The following is a 24,536-nucleotide window of genomic DNA, read 5'->3' on the forward strand; positions in this document are numbered from 1 at the left end:
CCATATGTATGTATGCCTGTCACACCTGTACATATGTCTGTCACATCTTTTTCAAATGTTGTGTTTAGCTTATTTCTGGCATTGTGGTGGGACAGCCATATTCTATGAACACATTTTAAGTTAAGTAAGTTTTATATTTTGACAGGATTTGAATATTGAAAATGGTTTGTAATTTTATCTGTGCTATGTAAAGGGCTATTCCATTTAAATTTACCAGGGAGGGGCAGGTAGAATGCAAGTGAATTGTGCTTGTACTTGTAATATGGTTAAATTAAGAACCCAGTAAGAAAATATATGTATTCATCCTTTGTGTTTCTTTTGTGGTAGGGTTTGAGAAAAAGTGGCATTCCACCATTAGTTTTTCTAAGTTTGGTGATAGGGTTGGAGAAAAAGTGGCATTCCACTGTTTCAGTATAAACCTAAATGGAACAGCTCTTTGGAAATATTGTATAGTAGGGAATTGCATTGCTGAGTCATTTATTCTGCATGAAACCTGCAGTTTTTGCTGTCAGACATTTTGTGTAATTGTACGTGAAATGCCTTCGTTATGTTGTGGACATGTTGCAAGTTTGTATTTGGTAAAGCATTACTTCAGTATTTTCATATCATTCAATATACTGGAAATCTGTTTATATGTGTCTTTGATTTTATGAATCCAAAATGGCTGGTATCAATAGGCAGGGCATTGTGATTGTGTCTTGTGATGTCATCAGACAATCTGTATCTTTTTTTATGTGTGTATTGTCCAACAAGAAAATGATCGATAGTTTAAAAGTCAACAGTATGAATGTAAAAAAGAGCTCTGAATTGAAATAAAAGTATGTCATTGGTCTTTTTGAAGTACTTTGAAAAGGCACATTATTGGATATATGATACTGATGAAATTGGAGTTCAGTAATAAAGTGCCATGTTGTCATATGAATTGTGTGATCCAATACAAGAATACTTGTTTCAAGTTAATGATTGGTTTTTACCAACTAACAACTGGATATGTTAATTGCCCTATCCATTGAACACCTACCCCATCCCCAATTTGGTTTTCCTTTCTGTCATTGTCCTTATATCCCTCTTTTATTTGCCACTTGTTTTGGACTCCCATCATTAACCTGGCACTCAACTGGATTGTTACAAGTGGCTTATACTGTACGTCTAAAACTTTCTCAAGGAAAGTAAGGAAATGTTTGAACAATTGTTATATTAGTCGTAATATTGGTCATAGTGTTTTTTGTATGTGATAAATATGATTGTTTCATACTTGTTAATAATATTAAAATGCCTATTGCTTTTATCCACAGTTTGTTGTTTCTCTACAGCGGCCATAACTAGTATATCATGTTATGATGTCCATCCATCCATTGGAGTGTATGTCCATCCATCTGTGATCAAGTTTGTTTCTGTACAAGGACTCAAGTTTTCTGCAATGTCCAGCTACTAAACTTCAGATGATTTACACAAGGAAGAACCCAATCAAGTTGTGGGAAAAAACCTCAAAGGTTGGGCTCACAGAGACAAAAAGAAGAAAAATTGATTCTGCACAAAAAACTTACTTATTTGCCATCTGTTTATACCAGACTGTGTTGATGGCATAACCTCAAAGATTGGGCTCACAGAGACATAAAGAAGAAAAATTGATTCTGCACAAAAAACTTACTTATTTGCCGTCTGTTTATACCAGACTGTTGATGGCATGCATTTGTTGTAAGGAAGAACCCTATTGATATTGCGGTGAAAAGGTCATGATCATTGATTGGATAAAGAAAAGCAACTGTGTCTTCACTTTACAGCTACCAGACTTTGTGAATGGCATGCATTTGGGATATGGAAGAACCATGTTGATTTTGGAGGTCAAAAGGTCAAAGTTCAGGGTATCTGCATCAGATACTCCAAAAAATTACTTATGCATGTAAGCTTTCAGTTCTCCACTATCTACATTAGCAAACTTATTGCTTGACTTGGGAAAGAAAGAACCCTATTAATTTTGGGTCAAAAGATTAAAGGTCAAGGTCTTTGCTGGTGGAAGAAGTAATATGGTTTCCACACATCAACATTAGCTCTACATCCAATAGATGGACCAAATATTGTGGATGGCTTGCTCTTGAGGAAAGAAACAGCTCTTTTGATTTTTTGGGTCAAAAGATCTAAGGCCACTGTCACTGTGACTGAAAGAAGAAAGATGGTTTATGCATAATAAGATTATTTCTGCATCAAAGACCTGGACTAGACTTTTTGTATGTCTAACACTTAATGGTGATTAGCCTTTCAATTTCAGGGTCAAAAGGTAAAATGTCAAGGTCATTGTGACTGAAACAAAAGAGTGTTTCTGCACAAAATGTAGTTATCTATAAAGATGGATATTAAACATGTTTTGAATACTGAGATTGATCTTCTATCTAATCAAATGTGATTTTGTATTTGCTCAATAATACATACTGAGTCCTCAGGAGATGTAGTTGACACATTTGCACAGATATATAATATTTATAAACACTGATGTTAATTATATCTTAGATGTTTAATCCATCCTCTGTTAATTAGTAACATTCCCTGTAACAGTAAGTGACTGCTTCAGTGGCCTAAGTGGTCAGAGTGTCTACCTTTGATGCAGGAGATCATGGGTTCAAATGTGACTGGGTGGGACATGATGCTACATGTCTGCAGCATGATGCCCAGTGATACATCACTATAAACTACCACACCAAAGACATTGTAGCAATATAACTGAAACATTGTTAAAACTAAGTTAAAATTCCAAATCACACACACACACACACACATTCAGTAATATCCAGCCAATTTCTAATCTTATTATTCTCCACATATTTTTCCAGCTCTATTTACCAACCACCTCTCTTGACCACCCACTGCTGCAGTGGTCTTGTGGTTAGAGCACTCGCCTTGGTTGCAGGAGATCATGGGTTCGAACCCCTGCCGAGTCATACCAAAGAGTTATAAATTTTTTTACTAACAGCTGCCTCGCTTGGTGCTTAGCATTAAGAGGCTAGTGTTAGGAGTGGTCTGCCTGGTGTCAGGATAATGTGACTGGGTTGGACATGATTCTACATGTCGGCGGCATGATGCCCCAGTGCAAAACATCACTATAAACTGTTACACTGCAGACATCATAGCGATAAGACTGAATTTTTTTAAAAGATACGTTAAAAATGGCCACACACACACATGCATTTAGAGGTCTGCATTAGAACACCCTGCTTCTGGCAAATGGTAAGTTCACCTTGACATATTTTCTTTGTGCCATCAAGTTCCCACCATGCAGGCTTAGTCAGCAAAATAACTGTAGTAGGTGTTGTATTACTGTTATTTAAACAGTTTTTTGGCAATGAAACTAATTTTAATTTTGTAATGCACCGGTCTTGCTATTATTACCAAATTTACATCCACCCATCCCACTCTAATGTTCTTTACATCTTGGTCCAAATTGAAGAAGAACGATATTCCACAACACAGAAATAAAAAGGGCATCAGAATGGACTAGGGACCAGAACAGATATAGCAAGGTAATAATAGCTGGTAAGTATGACATAAATAAAGTTAGTTTTACCCCTACCCCCCACTACATTTAAGCACATGTGTGAATATAACACACTTTCTGTCATTAAATCTTTGGCATGCTGTCATAAACTTTAATGCTATTGTGATAACATGACTATTACATCTTGAAATTCAAGACCTGTATCCGCTAACATTACAATGTAAAGTTTGATATACTTTTTTCCATTCTTTAAAATGCTAACCAATGCAATCAGATAGTGGTTTTTTTATTTTTTTGTTTTTCCACATCAAGTTCTTATGACTATATTGTCAGAATATCAATAAAACAAAAAAGAGAAAGTTCACTGTTTCTCCATCAGATACATCATCAGTGAATACATTACCCAATCACAAGAAGACCTGGAAATAAACTAATCACATTTCCAGCCATAAGGTGAAATATTTTCTTTACAGGTGTCTTTTAGTGTCTTCTTCAAACTGTCTGTATCATGTGGCTGGAAGTGGAATGGCAATGACCATTTCAAGTCTACATCCACTCTGAGTCCATGGCTAGCAGTGTGGGGATTCAGCAATGGCACTAACACACCAGGTTAGGATTCCTTGAAAAATGCCAAGTACAATTTTCAGTTCAGTCTGTGCAGGATCCAACACTCATAGCTGGAATCACTTTTATGATGGGGGGATTGGTTTAAAGCACTAACTCTTACAGACCACTGTCATCTCATCTGGATAGGTGAGTAGGTGAGCAAGCGCTTGCCAGTAGCTTCTCGTGGGTTGGTGGTTCTTTCCAGGGTTTTCCCGGGTTCTTCATGTACTGGCAACGATGTATAGCCTGTCTTGTTCTGAAAAATGGCGTTAAACCCTACAACAAGATTTTTGATGATTGATTCCAAAAACAACTTGAGAGAGATATTAACATCAGGGGACATTGTTTCAAAACTCATTTAAATCAACAGTTGATTTTAAGAACATGGGAGATGTTCTCTCTTCACAGCAGGCACACAGGGCATAAGTGCAGCAGACAAACAGGGCATAAGTACAGCAGACATACAGGGCATAAGTACAGCAGGCACACAGGCCATAAGTGCAGCAGGCACACAATGCATAAGTAAGACAGGCACACGGGGCATAAACACAGCAGGCACAAAGGGCATAAGCACCTCAGCAAGCCTTAGCATGGCCTCTACCATATTCCAGACCCATGCCATATCTTTTGCCATCTCAGCTGGCAACCAGCAAATCCAGCAAACTGACCCAGTTGTCACCAGGTTATATAACTATTGATCATTGAAACTGGAGTGTGAAACCAAAATTCAGTCAAAGTCTTATATACTTCAGTTGGCTATGATTGACCCCAGTAATGCAAACATTTTATTGTCAGAGGTAGCTGCCTGACCAAAGACCCCAGTAATGCCAAGGGATTCTTTTGCCAGAGGTAGCTGCCTGAACTATTGCCCAAGTAATGCCAAGGCATTCTTTTATCAGAGGTAGCTGCTGGTATCATTCTGAACTCACTGGTACCAGTCCCATTTGGATGCATGTCATTTCAGCATTCAGAGCTGTGAATGCATTCTAAAAGACAGGTAGGAGATTTTCAGTGCCATGTCAGAACTGATGAGCAATATTTGCACAACTTTGTCAATACTTGATATGGTGTCCTGGTGATTTTCTGGCTACTGGAAAATGTCTGTCTGATGGGGTTATAATGACTTTTCTCAGCACATAATAGGCTGCCAGAATAAAGAAACACTGACTCATGGGAAACTACTGTCAAGCTTTCTTCTCACATACCTATGCTGGTCATGCCCAAGACTGGAACCCATGTTGACAAATGTGAGATGTATCAATGATCTGTAAAGGCGATCACATTAGAGCACTACCCAGGGTCCCACATGCCAGATAAAGCTGGAAGTGACCCTGTATGGGAATTATCATTTCACATAGCTGTCATACCAGTTCTGTGATGACCCTATGGAGATGTCATTTTACTCTGTTCTGCATTTACACTGCAGCATGCTCCCATCTGTTGGGGAGGGTGTATTGTGAGAAATCAAGAAACTGTTTGTATATATCAGTGTTTAACGGCACCTCAGCATCATAACAAATGCCAATATGGTGCTAATTACAAATTAAGTTCTAAATATACATTACAAAACATTAGAAAGATAATTCCATCCAAATAAATCTAAACATGAAGTGAAACCATAAAAATGGTAAATCATGTTAAATTCTGTAACAGATCATTCCAGGTTACGTAGAATAAAAGTTACTGGTAAAACACATCAAATGCACACAGTTTATCTCTTCAGTTCTCCCTGCCCACCCCTTCCACCTTTTAGCATGTCACATGATCAAACAAGGGATGATTCAGTAGTAGTAATAAGTCTTTTCATTATGAAATGAAACATGGCATCGACAGCTAATCAGTTTCATGACATGTGATCAACCTCACCTTGCTAGATGGGTACATTCACAACTCAATACATGTGGTATCTCAATTATCTCTACTACAGTTCCCACAGGACTATCTGTTTCATGCTCATCCTTTCAGATTAAGTCTCAACCCATGGTTTTAACCAAACTCTTGGACTGTGTCATCACTCCAGGTCTTCCTTCTCCACAGTGATGGTACCATACCTGGACAATGTTGTATAAAAGAATATGATAAATTCAGTTCTGATTCAGGACTTGAAACATGCCAGCCTTTGCTGATTCTGGATTTTCATGAACAGATACAGGCCAGATCTTGTCCCTTATATCCATTTTGTTGATTTTGGTATGTAATTGCTATCTCCTCATCAACTTTGTCTGGCTATTCCTTCTGCCCCCAAAACATGTTGCTTCGATCATTGAACTTTCAGAGTTGATCTTTGTGAAAACATCTATCTTGGGAAGGGAGATGCTTCAACTTTGCTGCCTTCTAGATGTAACATTCTACTTGCTCTGTCTTGGCTGCCTTTTCATACATCCTTGCAAACTGTGCTCATAGTCAAGTGTAGCTATTGCTTCATTTGCTTAACTCATTGGAGGGGGCCCCGAGTGGCCGAGTAATCTAAAGCAATCACTGCCATCTCACCTCAGTCTGCATTGGTTCGAGTCTTGGATTCGGCTAATGTGGGTATGTGAGAAAGCTTGCCAGTAGCTTCTCGTGGGTCGGTGGTTCTTCCGGGGATTTTCCCGGGTTCTTCCTCCATCATTAATACTGGCCGCCATGTATAGCCTATTGTGTGCTAAAAAATGGCGTTAAACCCTACAACAACAACAACAACAACAACAATAACTCATTGGACAGGAATCACAACTGAAGTCTGCTGCATCCTTTACCAATGGTAGAACAGGGACAGATTAAAAGGGGGAATCCCCTTGAATCTACTCTGCCAGACACTATGATCTGCACATATGTTTGTTTTGTTGAGGACCCACCTACTGCCCTGTTTCATGAGAGCAGCTTGTGGAGACCAGAGGGGAGCACCATTTATTTCAACCACTTAGAGATAAAGGCCATTCTTAATTCTTTCAAGTTAGGAAAGACCTGCCTCATGGAATGGTGAGCTTAGTAATGTTATGCAACTCTGGGGGTGAATTATCGCCTCAAACAAGGGGGTATCAAAGAACTGGAATTGTGTGTTGTGATATGGGAGTTCCACCACTGGTACATGAGGCTGTATCTCAGTACAGGTCTGTCATGACCACCTCATTCTCAGGACTGCTACACACAAAATGGTCTTCACACCCATCTGTCTTCTTTTATATGTTCACATTTGGTTCTAGTGTTGTCCAATGATAGACTTCTTTGAGACAAAGTGGCCATCTTCAGCTCTCCATTCCCACAATGATCACACCACTCAAATGAAACAAATCCTGGTTTAATTTACTGATTGGCTTCACGTTAGGCATTTCTAGGAAGATAATGACAACTCCTGCATACTCAAGTACTGAGGTTAACTGGTTTTCCATGTGTAACCTTCTCACTTTTCTCTTGCCAGAGGTGCCTTGCATGGTAAGAATTCAGCTGTTCAGTTGTAGAGAAATACCCACAGCTGAATGGCCCTCCACCTTGAAGGCATTTGAAGGATAGTGGTTAGACCTTGTAAACAGGTATAGGGACCATGACATTACATTAACCCTCTTCTGCAAACTATACATCAGGAACTTTTTGGGCTCATTCAGAAAAATCTCTAAGGTTATTGGTCCATGATTTCTGAGATTTTCAGAAATGGAAAAGAAAAATGCTGGTCAGAACATGGACCTTGTTGACTTGTCCAATACTGAACCACTGAGGCCCAACTCGTTCACTTTGTTTCACATATGGAGCCTTTATCCTGGGTATGGACATGGCTCAGTTCACCTCAGTTTAAACCCCTGCTTTCAGCCCAGCTATTTTACAAGACATGTTTTTCTGCCTCGGCATATAGGGGAACGAGCTGCATGCCTCATCAGAATCAGCTGAAATAGGAGTGTACGATTATTGTTGTTTAAGGAAGTATTTTGGAGCCCTGAGTGGCCGAGTGATCTAAAGCATTCACCTTTACCAATCTGCAATCTCAGCACTGTGCATATGGGTTCGAGTCTCAGGATCAGCTGATATGTGAGAAAGTTGCCATTAGCTTCCTGTGGGTTGGTGGTTCTTGCCATGATTTTCCTGGGTTCTTCCTCCACCACTTATCCTGGCTGCTATATGGCCTTTCTTGCACCGAGAAATGGTATTAAACCCCAAAACAACAACAGAAAGATATTTTTATTAGTAAACAGTAAATCAAAGCTTCCTGTTGAAGCACTTGCCCATGCACATCTTCACACTTTGACAGTATGATTTTCAGTTAGTAAATATCATTTTGTGGTGTCTTGTTCGGTGACTGGAAAACTGCATTTCAGCTGTTTGGTGGGTTTCAAATCATTTAACCCTGAGCAAATCTTTGAAAATGGGATTCAGCCAAATAAATTGGAGGTAAATCCTGGATGTATGGCAAATGTGGCAATGTTTGTATTCTGCACACCATCAGAAAGTGTGTCACAATGTCTTGGATGGATATGTCAGGTACCAGTGTGCAGACAGGTGGTTCATTAGCGTTCACAATTTTGGTAACGCTTTGGAGCAGAACCAGGCACAGGTACCTGGACAAGAAGACCTTTTGCATAAAAAAATGTTTATTAAAGTTAAATTGAGTAATTTGTGGTCTTTGCTTGATTTCTCCAATCCAAACTGGATTCTTTTCTCTTTAGTTGGGTTAAAAAAAGTAAATCCACATTTCATTACTTTAGACAATCTTACTTTAACGACTTGGGGTCACACTTGTTATTTGGCGAGTAGTTGTTTGGCAGTAAATAACTTCTTCATCCATTCACAGCTGCCACTTTACGTTCACTAATTGCAGATGCCAGTTTTCGACAATGTCATCTTCCTTGAATTCACAACCATCGTTTAAACCATCTAGAAAGTGTATTATATGACACGAAATTAAATCTGTCAAAGAACATTTTCTATGCAGTGCTCCAAACAAATAGTGTATCCACATATTTCACTCAGTTAAAATATCCAATAATCTAGTATGTATATCACATGCGAGCATTTTTCTTGCATTCAAAAGATCAATGATACTATGTGTATATTTGTGTAAACAAACAGCTGATTTAAAAGTCCTACTGATTTTATTGTCTGGTGACACTTCCAATATTGATAAAATAAACTAAAAATCCTCATGCTTAGTGTCTCAACAAGTAAGTTATACCATTCTACTTTTATTGTCACAATTGACAGGGTGCCTGCTTGCTTATTTATTGTATAAAATCAAGTGTTCAGGTAATATCGGACAGAGGATGCTAAAATGAAAGGTTCAGCTATTCTTAGCATTTTCCAGCCCAATGACAGTATATCATTAACATCAATGGTGAAAAGTGTTATCCAGATATAACAAATAAATCTGCTTCACACAGACTTTTAAATTGTCAACAGAAATCAGAAACAATGATTTGTGGAATCCATCATTACTGTGCATGGAATTATTTTATGTATGTTATGTAGATGAAAGAGATTTATGCATTGTACCAAATACAAGGTGAAAAATGTTTGGTTTGATGAGGTCACACCTAATGTACAGAGGGAGAGAGTGTCTCCAAGTTTAATATCAGTGCAGAGAAATTGATTTGTGTCAGAATATAAACAAAAATAAATTGGGTATATTTCAAGTTTAAATGATTATTATTTACATGTGAAAAAAGCCAATATATTTTTTTGAGATCTAATTTCACTCAGTATGTACTTTATGAGCAAAATACCCAATAGGTCCAAAACTTAAGAGGCACTGTATCCATGGCGACTTGGATATCATTGGAACAGTACCAAAAGAGCACTAAGACTTTACAGTATGTTCTTTGCACAGTAACATAATTATTCTCCAATATATTTATATCCCTGCCATTTACCAGTTATGTTGCACACACACACATCTGCAGGTGTCAATTTTCATGCCATCGTCATTTCATTTACCAATGTCACAAACACATATCTGCAAGGGGACCCTAATTGGCTGAGTGGTTCAAAGTGCTCACCATTCCAGATCACTACCATTTCACCTCTGTCTGTGTGAGTTCGAGTCTCAGATTCAGCTAATGTGGGTATGTGAGAAAGCCTGCCAGTAGATTCTTGTGGGTCAGTGTTTATTCCCAGGGTTTTCCAGTGTTCTTCCTCAACAAATTAAACTGGCCACCATGTATAGCCTATCTTATGCTGAAAAATGACATTAAATCCTGTAACAACAACATATATGCAGCTGTCCAGCACTTGCACCAACAGATCATTTCTTTGTGTATGTTTGTGTCTGTGCACATGTGTATGTGTGAGATTTGGTTTTTCAATGTAGCTTTAACAATTTTTCAGTCATATCGCTACGATGTCTGCAGTGTGGTAATTTATAGTGATGTATATAGCACTGGGGCATCATGTCCCACCAAGTCGGATTATCCTGACACTGGGCCGACCAGTGCTAACACTAACTTCTTAATGCTGAGCACCAAGCGAGGCAGCTGCTAGTACCATTTTTGTAAGTCTTTGGTATGACTCGGTCAGGGTTTGAACCCACAATCTCCCGCATCTGAGGCAGATGATCTAACCACTTAGGCCACTGGATACTGGTTGATACTGGTATAAGACTGATAAATAAATTCAATGGTTCATGATCATTCAGTATTCATTAATCAGCATCAGTGATGATATGAGGAAAGAGTAAATTGCTGTTAACAATATTGCAGATTTTTTGTGTCACACATCTTGGTAATTGTGAACCAGCAGTATCAGAGTCATGAGAGATCAGGAAGTATGCTATGTTTTAATCCCAGGGAGCACCTTAGATCAAATTAAAGCAGTTAATTTTTTGTTGCCAGTTGAACAGATATGTTGGTCAAATTATGAACATGTCTGTCAGCAAATTACATAATCTAGTTTAACAGACCTGTTTGTCAACAAATTTCATAATCCAGTTGCACTATTTGTTCTCAGCAGTTTTCTGAATGTGTGGTAACATGTTACTGCACATGTCCTAAATAGAGCTGAACATATGCTGAAAAGACAATGTTTTCCATGGGCTAGAATAGACTAATGGAGTTTTGTCACAAAAATAAAACTCTTGTTACCAGCATCATGTATTATAACAACTCTCTTGGCCAAAATGAGCTATATTTTTCTTTGCAAGAATAACTCTTGGTATAGTATATATTTAATCAAAATGTCTGTTCATATGTCTTTCTGGGGATCCTGGGTGGCTACAGATCACTCAAACATCTTGCCTCAGTCGATGTAAGTGCAAGTTTCTGCTGAACCAAAGACTGTATGTGAGAAAGCTTGCCAGTAGCTTCTTGGAATGTGGAGTGTCTTCCTCCATTCAGTATACTGACCGTCAATTATAGCTCATCGTGTGCTTAAAAAAGTGGCATTAAACCAATCCAAACCATATGATTATCTATATCCTCATATGTGTAACTTAAATTAATGACTAATTTTTTGTAAACCAGCTGCTCTTACTCACCCATCCACCCCAACTAATGTACTTTTTAAGATTTTTAGTCAAAAAAGGTATGCTTAATATTAAAAAGGCCTTGTTGGAACCAAAATATGTAAGATAAGGCCTCTGTTTTGAGAGTTCAGTTTAACGAAGTACTCTGTATACAAAGTGAAAAAATACCTTGTTAATTTGTGATGTACAAATTAGTTATTGAGAATTTTTGGGTTTTTTTTCTTTTTTCTGTAGGAATCTTCCCTCTGGAATCATGAATCTGAGGAGAAATACAGGGTGGCCTTCCTTTAACACAAAGAAAGATCAAAGCAATGTCATGTTATGACACCAGCTGGAGCAGGGGAGCTAACTCCACCAGTCATCATCACTTGGTTCTGAACAGCTGTATATTTAGTTTGTTGGTGCTATATTGTTTAGACATTATTCCTGATAGTACTTGATACATTCATATCATATACACTGATCCTTGCATTTGCACACATGTCCATATATGGCTCACCTTTTTATAATGGACATTATGTCTAATGTCTTAAAACATTTTATTGGTCAGTTTTAAGTTGGACATACATTTTGTGCCAATCAGATTACTGAATTGCAGGTTAAAAGCTAAAAGCCCAGACTCCAGGTTTGTTGGTGAAATCCAAGACAAGACAAGATTTCAAGAAAAAGACAAGGCTGGGCCCACACTTAAATCTTGAATATAATGTTGTTTTTTTTGATGGGCTGAAAATCAAGTCTTGCTTTAAAATTTACTGATAAATTGTATGAAATGCAGACTAAACTTAAAGACTTTAGGTTGTTGAAATTGGGGGCTGGTTATAAAAGATAAAATTGTCTGCTCATATAAGTGTCTTTAATGACAATTTTTTATATAGGGAAATACAAGAAATAATCACATCTAATTTCTCTTTTATGTAAAATTGGTGGGAAAGAAATCTGTTGCATGACCTTTTCAAAGTGTTATGGTAGTTAGGCATCCAATATCTAGCATTGACTTTCCTATGATTATCAAATTCAATGATTGTTGTTGCAAATCATGGGAATTTTGTCTTACCTGTGTAATCAGGTTGGAACATAGTACCATTTTCCAAACAGTGACAGCTGTTACAGTGTCATCTATGTTGAAATTGTTATTATTTTTTTTGCAAGTCATACACAGGTATCCAGGGGCACATTTTAAAAAATTTGTTATTTTTAGCTAAAGTAAAACCTGTTTTTAGAGTCCACCATTTCTGCCAGCAAAAAGTGATCACAGAAGGATGGTCTCTAATAGCAGGTCTGTACAGGAGGGACAGTTTATAAGGTTACATTTCCACTGGGTTTAAGAAGGTAAATTATCCAGGTTTACTGTATATATATTTTGTTCTTTATTCATAGTTCTTGTTAAAATATTATGTATGCATTTATGTAAAAAAAATTATAAAGCATTACAAATACAGTGATCATAAATATTATCAGTTTTCTCTGAAGTTCCAAGTAGTCCTTTGGGATTATGGCATATGAGTTGCAAAGTTAACTAACTATAAGTTAAAACTTACTTATCCTGTCCATACATTGTAAAGTTAGCTATCATGGAAACATATTCATTGAGTTTATTTACAGCAAAACCCAAACTCACTCCATCTTCGCTAGCCAAATATCTGATGTGTTAATCCTATCTACACCTTAGTGGATCAATCAGACATTTCTGTGCTTTTTCCTAGAACTATCAGACATTTCTGTGCTTTTTCCTAGAACTATCAGACATTTCTGTGCTTTGTCCCAATGACATACTATTGGAGTTCATGAGTTGTCTTCCTTAATATGTAATGCCAGCTAACCATGTAAAGTGGTGCATTGTACATCGGCCAGAAATGGTGGAGGCAATTCACTTAAGTCCAACATCGAAGTATGACTACATACCAGAGAGAAGCCATTATTGGTGTATTTGAGAGAAAGGATGTATTTGTATCAACATGGACCAGCAATGGAAAATGGCTTATTTATGAGTCAATTACAGTTGTATACTCCCCTTGTCTCAGTCATGTGGACACAGTGTTCAAATTTGAAAAGCTTGATTTTGAATGGATGTGGTGGCAGCACCAATGAAATTCACAGACCTGAAGCACTGAAATATCTGATTGATCTGCTAAGGTCTTAACATATCAGAACCCTGGCTAGTGAAGATGAAGTCAATCATGACATAAATAAATGAATCAGCTCAATACACAACAGATTAACGAATACTCAAATTGGAACAGATAACGAGATCTCAGAGTATGGCATGTTAGACTATCTATGTGGGTGTTAACAACAGTGATTAAAAAACAGACTTTTATAACAGCTAGAGAATTTACTCATCCAGGAAATAACTTTAATAAGAGAGAAGAACAAAGATGTCATTTATCTCAGTCAGTATGTGTTGTAACTCTGCAAACAATGCTTTAAAGCAGTACACGACTTGCTACAGTGAAAGCTGTCTGGGATCTGACGTTATCATTATAACAATAACAGTATTGTGTGGGTTTTCGCAACAGAGATTTTAATGACTGTACTCCACTAACAGTTTAACAAAGTACATAAGTCTGGTTTATTGTCTTTGCTGAACAACTTTACCTGTTAAAGTGAATAAAACTGGTGACCAGAATCAACTTTTCCTTCCTTTTTCTTTGGATTCATATTTGTTCAGAACAATCGGCACTCAGATTGCAGATTGTACCAAGAAGTTGTGATTATATGGAATAAGTTATGTTCTTTAGTGTTTATATCCTGTTTGATTGTTGAAAGCAATGTTAAGACACATCTTTTGCAAAAAACGTTATCCTTGCTGGTTATTTTGGGTTGGTGTTGCTGGTGCCGATGTGTTTATGTAGTAAATCGATCACAACAGTTTGGTTCATAAATGACAAGTGGTTTCTCGAATCACATATCGCTCAAATCAGGTTTTACAGTATTTACCAGCGCTCATGCAAAGGAACTTTGATCATGTGATAATATTTTCTTTTGAGCAACTGGTTTATACATCACAATACTGAAAACATCTAGTGGGCATGTGGTTTTGTCCTGCATCAGTCTGTTTTGTTTCATCTATAATCAGTTCTGTTTTCAACTTCTCAAAAGGGGCCCCGAGTGGTCTAAAGCACTCTTCGTTACGGATCACTGCCATCTCGTCTCTTTCTGCATGGGTTTGAGTCTCGGATTCTGCCCATGTGGGTATGTGAGAAAGCTTGCCAGTAGCTTCTCGTGGGTCGATGGTTCTTTCTGGGGTTTTTGCTGGTTCTTCCTCCACCATTAATACTGGCCACCGTGTATAGCCTATCGTGTGCTGAAAAATGGCATTAAACCCTACAACAACAACTTCTCAAAATCCGTTGGGTCATTGTCACCCAAACTTAACAGGCTGTTCACTAAGACATGTTCTGCCAAAAATATGGCTTCAGTAGTAGCTAAAATGGAAAACCAATTTTTAACGTACCCAGAATGGTTTAGCCAATTTGGATCACACTTTGTAGGAATGTTTCTAACGACATTTTGTATCAAAAATTATGTTTGTGCTGGCTCCTCCAGTGACACTGGCTTCTAGGCACCATATGTAAAACCCATAGTTTTCCTCTTTTCTAGAATGGCTGAACTGATTTGGATGAAAGTTAGTAAGAATATTTGTGGGAAGATGCTTTGTCGGAATTGTGTCCATTATCCTGGTTTTACCAAAAGTGTGACTTCCATTGTAATAAGGTGGATAAAAAGTGACTTCACTAAAACAGCTGAGCCAGTTTTTATCAAAACTGGTAGGAATTCTCATAGGACATGCATCATCAAAACTGTGGCAGGGGTGATTCCATTAGTATAGGTCTGTTTTCCATAGCAACCATATGGAAAACCTATTTTCAACTTGTTCCCCAGAACATCTGATCCAGCTTTGATCAAATTTGGTTGAAACATTTCTGGAGCCATGCTTCAACAAAACTTTGTGGCTCCTTGTCAACCATTAAAAAAAAAACATTTTTGACTTTTTTTCTACAACAGCTGAGCCTGTTTTTGCAAGAAATGTTTATGTGAACTTGCTATGTCAAAATTATGTACTTATGTCTCCCCTAGCTATGACTTCCTTAGCAACAGGCAAAAAACCAGTTTTTGACTTGTCTAGAAAGTTGTCAGTTTTGATCAAATTTGGTATGAACTTTTCATAGGAAGTGCTCTGTCAGAGTTGTCTTGGGTGGCTCCATTAGCAGTGGTTGGGCTTCCATTGCAACAGTGTGGAAAACATACAGATGGTACAAGAAAACTTGTCTTGAGAGACAACTGCTGTGAGAGATCACCAATCTAAGTCACATGAGAGACTTATATTCTTTAGCAGAAGGGGAGGTCTTTTGAGGCAGGTTCTGATGTATTCATGTCAAATTAGGTATGGCTGTATGTGTTTTTTTAAATATAGTTTAATGCTATTTCTCAGCCCATGATAATCTATAAATGACAGCCAGTTAACTTGGTGGAGGAAGAACCCAGGTAATCCCTGGTAAGAATCACCAAACCACAGGAAGCTACTGGCATGCATTCTTACATATCCACATTGGCTGAGCCAGGACTCAAACCCATGCAGACATAGGTGAGATGGCAGTGACTGGTTAATGCAAGTTCTTTAAACCATTTGGCCCCATATCCCCCATCTCCCCACTGTATGGATAGCCGTTACTAATATAAATAAACTGTCACAGAATGACTCTGTACATAACTGCCTTACCATATCAGACTACATGTTAACATATAAACACATTATTGCAAAAAATTCCAATGTACCATTTTGTCCAGCTTAACTAATGTGAAGGAGAAACACTATTAAATGTAAAATCTTACATTTTCTCCTGAATACAGCCCAAAGCACCTGCCTTATTACTATATTTTCCATTTAGATTAGGACTGGTGAGCAATATCAGGTCAGCTTGGGCCTCTTGTTGGTATCATGTCCCTGTTACAACCTTTGTTCTTGGAACAATGCATTTTGTTATGCAATTGAGAATAAAAGGCATTATACCCCAGTATAGCAACATATCAGAGAAAATGTTTTTTATTTTATGACATATTACCATAACATGTACAATTATTATCAAACAGGTCCAGGGGTGAGAAAAAAATCCTACAGTGTTCTGCTTATCAGTGAAATGAGATAAAAACTGTATGAAGATTTAGATGCAAAGTACAATTATTATCAAACAGGTCCAGGGGTGAGAAAAAATCCTACAGTGTTCTGCTTATCAGTGAAATGAGATAAAAACTGTATGAAGATTTAGATGCAAAGTATAATTTTATATCAGCCTTTCTTTGGCCAGCTGGAGAGAGTAGATTTTTTAAAACCTCCAAACTGTTAAAGATATTTCCTAAACACAAAGGAATTCACATGCTTTAGTCTAGTTACTGTTTCATTATATAAGTGTCTTGGGGCAAAATGTGTTTTAAATGAGAAGGATTGTCACGATGTTTTGAAAATACTTCCTAAATATTTTGCCTCCGAGATGGTTATAAAACATTTTTGAATTTTACTACTGTAAATATTCAACTAGTCTCAGAAATGATTTATGATTTTCTTAACAAACCATTTACGTTTCCATTAAGTGTCTGCTGTTGTGCCAGCTACATGTAGAGACATCTGTACCAATTGCATGTGCCTGTAATAGACCACAATATTAGCTGATAGAATGGAGATATAATCTTTTCCCCCCAGCTTATTCAAGAGTAGTTCAAGCAGGTGGGTGTGTTCAATTCATTTTTTTATAGCTCAGTATCAGCTTCATGAAACAATAGTAGTTACCATGGTTACCTAATGTATTTTGGACATCGCTATCAAAGGTTATAGAATGCCATTATGCCCTTTATACAGACCAAATAAAGATAAGTCTTAGGTTTTGTTTTCATTGGGCGGGGGGGTAAAATTTAAAATCTTTTAGAAAACTGGCAACAAATCAATTATTCTGGATGGAGACTGCAATGTCTTCCTGTGTTCAGAACTTCCAACATTAATTACCTTCATAATAATAAAAGTCTATGGTCGAATGTTCACTCTGTGGGAGAGCTATGGTTTGATAGACATAGGTAGAGAGAAACCCCAACAATAAGTATTATTGTTAGAGAGGACCCAGGAGAAATGAGTAGATTGGATTATTTCCTAATATTAGTATATATTCACCCTCTTTTTATTATTCCAATACAGGTATGAGTTATTGATTGGGTCACAAATTTATTTTAATAATTGTGTTTATGAAATCAGGAAAGAAGAAAAGGAAGTTTGAATTTTAATAACTCTTTGCTGCTTGATCCACTGTTTTTGTCATAGACTAAATCAGATATACAGTTTAAAAAAGAAATATATTCAGTAAGTGGGTAATAATACAGAATTTAGATGCTGTATGTTAGAAATGAAACCATGTCTTTAATGAGTATGGGAAACCATGTCTTTAAAGAATATGGAAAACTGTGTCTTTAAAAAGTATGGCAAACCATGTCTTTAAAGAGTATGGAAAACCATGTCTTTATTGAGTATGGAAAACTGTCTTTAAAGGTTATGGAAAATGATGTCTTTAAAGAGTATGGAAAACCGTGGCTTTATTAAGTATGGAAAACTGTGTCTTTAAAGGTTATGGAAAACTGTCTTTAAAGAGTATGGAAAACCGTGTTTTAAAGAGTATGGAAAACCATATCCTTAAAGAGTATCGAAAACTGTCTTTAAAAAGTATGGAAAACCTGCAGTTCTTGAATGTAAAGTGTTATCTCTATTGACATGGTATTAAGAAAATATATACTTTAAAAGTATTTTTTTAAACAGACCATAAATAAACCTAGTGCATCAAATAGTAAATTGGAGTCTGTCCTAAAGTGTAATTTTGGACATTAGGGGAAGATATATATATAGGGCTAAAAACTGAAACATACAGGCATGACACTAAATGGTAAAATCAAATATTTTAGAGTGTTCTCATTTTGTATGAAAAGACTGTATATGTATTTGTGTGAATGTATTAACATAAATGTAAATGTCATTTTGTTATCCTTAATATATGTACACGATATTATTTACTTCAACAGATAAAAACTTAAACAAGATTGTACGAGGCTTAATGTGAAGATGACCGAATTCCAGTGTGATTTGTATTATTTTTCATCATATTTTGAAGTCAGCATATTTCATGGGTTGTCCTCAGTTTAACTAGTATAGATGTGTCATGAGTTATTGCCCTAAACTTAAAAGTTAAACTGGCCTTAACCCCTGGTACATGGAAGTCTTATCTCATTGTACATGCAAACTTAAAATAGCAAACTGAAGCCTTAACTTGTGACACATGCAAACTACAGTAGCAAACTGAGGCCTTAACTCATCATATATGCAGATGTACAATAGCAAACTGAGGCCTTAACTCATCATATATGCAGATGTACAATAGCAAACTGAGGCCTTAACATGTGATACATGCCAACTTCAAAGAGCAAGCTGAATCTGTAAGTCACAATACATGCAAACTTGCAATAGCAAACTGAGGCCTTGACTAAAGACATGTGCAAACTTGCAATAACAAACTGAGGCCTTAACTAATGACACATGCAAACTTGCAATAACAAACTGAGGCCTTAACTAACAACACGTGCAGACATACAGTAGCAAACTGAGGCCTTAACTCGTGATACATGCAGACTTACAGTAGCAAACAGAGGCCTTAACTCATGATAAATGCAGACTTACAATAGTAAACAGAAGCCTTAACTAATGGCACATGCAAACTTGCAATAGCAAACTGAAGCCTTAGCTAATGACACATGCAAACTTGCAATAGCAAACTGAGGCCTTAACTAATGACACATGCAGACATAAAATAGCAAACTGAGGCCTTAACTCACATTACATGCAGACTTACAGTAGCTAACCAAGGCCATAGCTTGTGATAAACGTCATAATACATGCAAACTTACAAGGAAAACTGAGGCCAGAATATATGATACATTACAATTTTCAAGTTGGACTTGGGTCAAAACCCACGATATATGCAAACTTACAAGTCAAACTGAGACCAGAGCTCCTGACACATGCAGTTTTTTAAGTCAAACTGAGACCAGAACTTGAGACTCACTCAAACTTACAAGTCGAACTGAGACCAGGACTTGTGACACATGCATACTTGCAAGTCAAACTGAGGCCAGGGCTCATGACACATGCAAACTTACAATTCAAACTAAGACCAGAGCTTGTGACACATGCAAACTTACAAGTCAAATTAGGACCAGAGCTGATGACACATGGAAGCTTACAAGTTACACTGAGACCAAAACTCATGGCACATGCAAACTTGCAAGTCAGACTTAGGCCAGAGCTCATGACACATGCAAACTTACAAGTTGGACTGAGACCAATACTCATGACACATAAATCAATCACAGGTCAGAATTCATGATGCTTGCAAATGTACATGTCAGACTGAGGCCAGAACTCATCATACATGTGAAATTTAGACCAGAACTTGTGCATCATGATTGACTGACTCTGTTTGACTTGTAAATTTGCATGTATTGTGAGTGTTGTTTCTTTTTAATAACTTTTGAAGGACTTGATTGCTTGAAGGACTGTTTTAGGTTGAAGTAAAATTTGATGTGAGAAATAATGTTGACATTTGGTTTATACTTTTTATGCCTCTACTGCTGAAAGCAGGAGAATATTGATTTATTCCTATCCATCTTCATTATTGGTCAAAAACTAATTAATACAGATAAATTAATTTTTTATGTGTGTTTTTATGCAGATGTGTTAGACCTGATTTCATTTTCTTGTAACTTGAGCAGTTGTCTGCTGTTTTTCCACCTTCATTTTTGAACATTTGAGAATTTGACATTTTTATTTGGTGAAAACTTTATAAATACAGTTGCACCAAAAAGACCACTTGCCCTCGAAAGGTGAAATTTGTTAGACATCTATATGCTTGTCTTTGACAAGTGAAATTTGGTAGACATCTGTATGCTTGTCGTGGACAAGTGAAATTTGGTAGACATCTGTATGCTTGTCTTGGACAAGTGAAATTTGTTAGACATCTGTATGCTTGTCTTTGACAAGTGAAATTTGGTAGATATATGTATGCTTATATAAGGGATGTGATTAGATATTCACACTACAGATGGAATTTCTCAATTTATTTGCTCATCTGCCTGTAAGACCAAGTGAAATTATGTTATGGTTTTTCAAATCTAGTTCCATTAAATGTTCAACGAGTCATATCCTGAATTGACCTTGTAAGTTTGATGGTATTAGTATACATGTAAGTTTCTTTCAGCAAAATAACTTCAGATGGATTTCATTGGTTAAAATCAGATTTTTGGAAGGATTTCATTGGTCAAAACCAGATTTTGAAGGATTTCATTGGTCATAATCAGATTTTGTATATACTTCATACTGAAAATACCTTTACACTTACACATATCCAATTGTACATAAGAAGCATATAATGTCACCTGTTTACATAAATTAATATGTTATAAATGTAATTTTTGCTGAACAACATTTGAAGGATTTCATTGGTCAGAATCAGATCTTGAAGGATTTCATTGGTTAAAATCAGATCTTGAAGAATTTCATGGTACCAGGATCAAAATTTGGGTACTACATGTAATATAAAAAAGATCTCAAATTTGATTTTCACTGTGGTGGAAGGGAGAAATTATACCAAGTTATGGCCCATTTTTTATTGAGAATTTTCTGGTGCAAAATGAAACAAGCTTTATATAATTGTGCTGTTAGTGCCTTCATGTCAAATGGACACATTTCTAGATGTATGATGAATTAATTTCATGTGTCATCAGTTCTCTTGTGACCATTATTTAAATTCATAAATTGAGGGTGTTTATGTATAATACATGTAACTTGTTTATTAAATAACACTAACTCAGCCTTTACCATTCTTACCCTTAGATAAGTGCAATATGGCCTTAACAAAATTTTGCATGTAATTCATTGATCAGTGTTCATTAGTTTTTTCATTTGTTCCAATCATTTTGTTCTATTCACATTATCATATAAGTTTGAATTTACTATATTTTTAGTCAAATGAGAGTGTTTATGGTGTGTTATGTGGGTAAAATGACTACTAATTTATTGAGATTTTTTTTATTCTTTAACAAACTCTGTTCTGTAGGGAAGCCTTTTCTAGACTGGTTCTGTCCATCTATATGTCCATTACTCTTTTGTTTATGTAGTGCATCTCAAATGTAGTTTGAAGTATTTCAGAAACTTTTCAGGCAAGATAGAAAATGTGGAACACATATCAGAATAGTGGCATGGAAGTTCTTTTTGTTATACTGAGGCTTTTTAAAACAATCCACACAATTCCATGGATGCAAGTTGTCAATATTTTATCCTGTCGGAGTTTAATTAAACATTTTAAATATGTTATGAAATTTTGTACATGTATCAGATAACAAGTGTAGAGAGGTATTTCCTACAAAATTTCTCAATATTCGTGTTTTTGAAGTTAACAGGTAACTTTTGTTTAGCCTTATTTTATTGTTTCCTGGATAGATCTTTAATCTATGAAGGATGTTTCCTGGGTAGATCTCCAAGCCAATAAGGATATGTTTATGAAATTTGGTACATATATAAGGATGTGGCTGCAGTTACTAGAAACAGAAAACCTTTAAAGTACTTGTCCAAAACTGCTGAATAGAATTTGATCAAGTTTGACAGAAATCATCCTGGTATGAAGGTCTTTCAAATTTGACAGAAATCATCCTGGCATGAAAGTCTTTCAAATTTGACAGAAATCATCCTGGCATCAAGAGCTTTCAAATTTGACAGAAATCATCCTGGCATCAAGAGCTTTCAAATTTGACAGAAATCATCCTGGCATCAAGAGCTTTCATCGTTTTGCTGATTATATCAATCTGCCCTTAAAAACCATATAGTTCTTTGGAAATGGAGCTCAGTAGGATGTGACGAAATTTGACAGAAAGCATCCTGACATGAGACCTTTTAAATTTGACAGAAAGCATCATGACATGAAACCTTCCAAATTTGACAGAAAGCATCCTGACAGGAAGACCTTTGAAATTTGACAGAAAGCATCTTGACATGAAGACCTTTCAAATTTGACAGAAAGCATCCTGACAGGAAGGTCTTTCAAATTTGACATAAAGTATCTTGACACGAAGGTCTTTCAAATTTGACAGAAAGCATCCTGATATAAGACCTTTCAAATTTGACAGAAAGCATTCTGACTTGAAGACCTTTCAGATTTGATAGAAATCATCCTGACATGAAGACCTTTCAAATTTGGCAGAAAGCATCCCGACATGAAGATCTTTAAAATTTGAAAGAAAGCATTCTGACTTGAAGACCTTTCAGATTTGATAGAAATCATCCTGACATGAAGACCTTTCAAATTTGGCAGAAAGCATCCCGACATGAAGATCTTTAAAATTTGAAAGAAAGCATTCTGACTTGAAGACCTTTCAGATTTGATAGAAATCATCCTGACATGAAGACCTTTCAGATTTGATAGAAATCATCCTGACATGAATGCCATTCAAATTTGTTCAGATTATGCTGATTCACTGTCAAATATGGCTACCATTATTTTTAAAAAAATGTTAAATGATGTCACTAAACTGTTGAATAGAATTTCTTCAGTCTTGACAGAAAGCATACTGGATTGAAGACTTTTCAAGATTTGACAAATCATGCTGATCCACCTTCAGATTTAACCACCATTGCTAAAACTGGAAAACCTTCAAACAGCTTCTTCAAAACTATTAAATAGAATTTTACCAACTAGACAAAAATGTGGAGAGTTTTCATGTTTAATCAACTGATGCTGGTTTGTCATCAGATATGGCTGCCATTACAAAAAAAAGACAAACCGTTAAACAACATCTTCACACAAACAACTTAAAATAGTTTGATTAGATTTTAAACACAGGATTCTGGCATGAAGGTCTATATGTTGTACAAATGACCTTTTGACCTTCAAATGAGTGTATTGGAACTAGAAACAGAATAACCTATAATAATTTCTTTCTAATGAAAATAAAAAAACAATGACAGGCTGATCAAATTTGACAGAAAGTTGCTGCAGTGCTGTCTAATATTGATGAAGGGAAATCAGTCAGCAGCAGTGGAAGAAATTTAATAGAAAACATCTGCTTTAGTGTTTGGCTGTTAGACAGATGCCAGGTAGGGGAGTGATATCTGATCCATTGGGCCTTTTGTTTAACTTTTGTTGGTGGATACCTTGTTGACAGAATTGCACACAGAACAAATGGCATATACAAGTAAAATTTGATGGGCATTTATGTAGATGACCTGGCTGCATTTTTAAGCCGAAGGAATAAAAAGTGAGAAAGGTATAGTTTTTACATTTGAGATTGATAAATGGTTCGTTAAATGTTCTGATAATTTAATTGAAATTTCACAAGGAGTTGTATCACACTTTTGATTCTGTGACAACTTATTTAATGAGATTGTTTTGTAATAAAATGTGTATTTTGAATGAAATGACATCAGACTTTATTATCACCTGCATTACAAGAATATACAGGCATGCTTTTTCTGTTATTCATTCTTGTTGTATCCAGTCTTGATTGCTGTTGGGGTACATAGTTGTCCTTTCTTCTGTGTATTTGTCTGTCCATCCATCAGTCTAGATAAGTTCCATATTTAGGTCAGTTTGGAGGCAATGTGACCTAGAGCAATTGTTTTTCATGGACACTTTTGTTTAGTAATGAATAACCAGTTGCATCAGCATAAAATCTTGAGAAAAGCCAATAAAGACGAAAAGATGAAAACCTCGTGTTATTGTGTCATGAATGTTTTGTAAAATATAACAAGACTCCTATGGTTATATGACACAAGATGGCCGCTATCGCTTAACCGGCTTGAAGCAGCTGTTCCGTTTTTTAGTGCCGTTTTCATGTTATTTATGCTTGTTGCCTGTTTTCGTTTTCGTCTTCGTTATTGTGTTCATTATGTATTGGCTGTTAAATTCGTACGTGTTTCTTCATCTCCTTGTTTTGGAA

At 36.4% G+C, this 24,536-nt stretch overlaps 1 protein-coding gene across 1 annotated transcript in view; it reads left to right on the plus strand.

The window, feature by feature from the left end:
• LOC149782647 (nucleoporin SEH1-like) overlaps positions 1-24,018 on the plus strand; it is a 69,238-nt gene extending 45,220 nt beyond the window's left edge. The window contains exon 10 of the mRNA XM_089934143.1: positions 11,754-24,018. Within this exon, the coding sequence (XP_089790269.1) occupies positions 11,754-11,844 (91 nt within the window). The 3' untranslated portion in view covers positions 11,845-24,018. The remainder of the gene's footprint in view (positions 1-11,753) is intronic.
• Positions 24,019-24,536: the final 518 nt, after the last annotated feature.

The sequence above is a fragment of the Sinohyriopsis cumingii genome, chromosome 15 (genome assembly GCF_028554795.1).
Source record: "Sinohyriopsis cumingii isolate HCF-2022 chromosome 15, ASM2855479v2, whole genome shotgun sequence".
NCBI lineage: Eukaryota > Metazoa > Mollusca > Bivalvia > Unionida > Unionidae > Sinohyriopsis > Sinohyriopsis cumingii.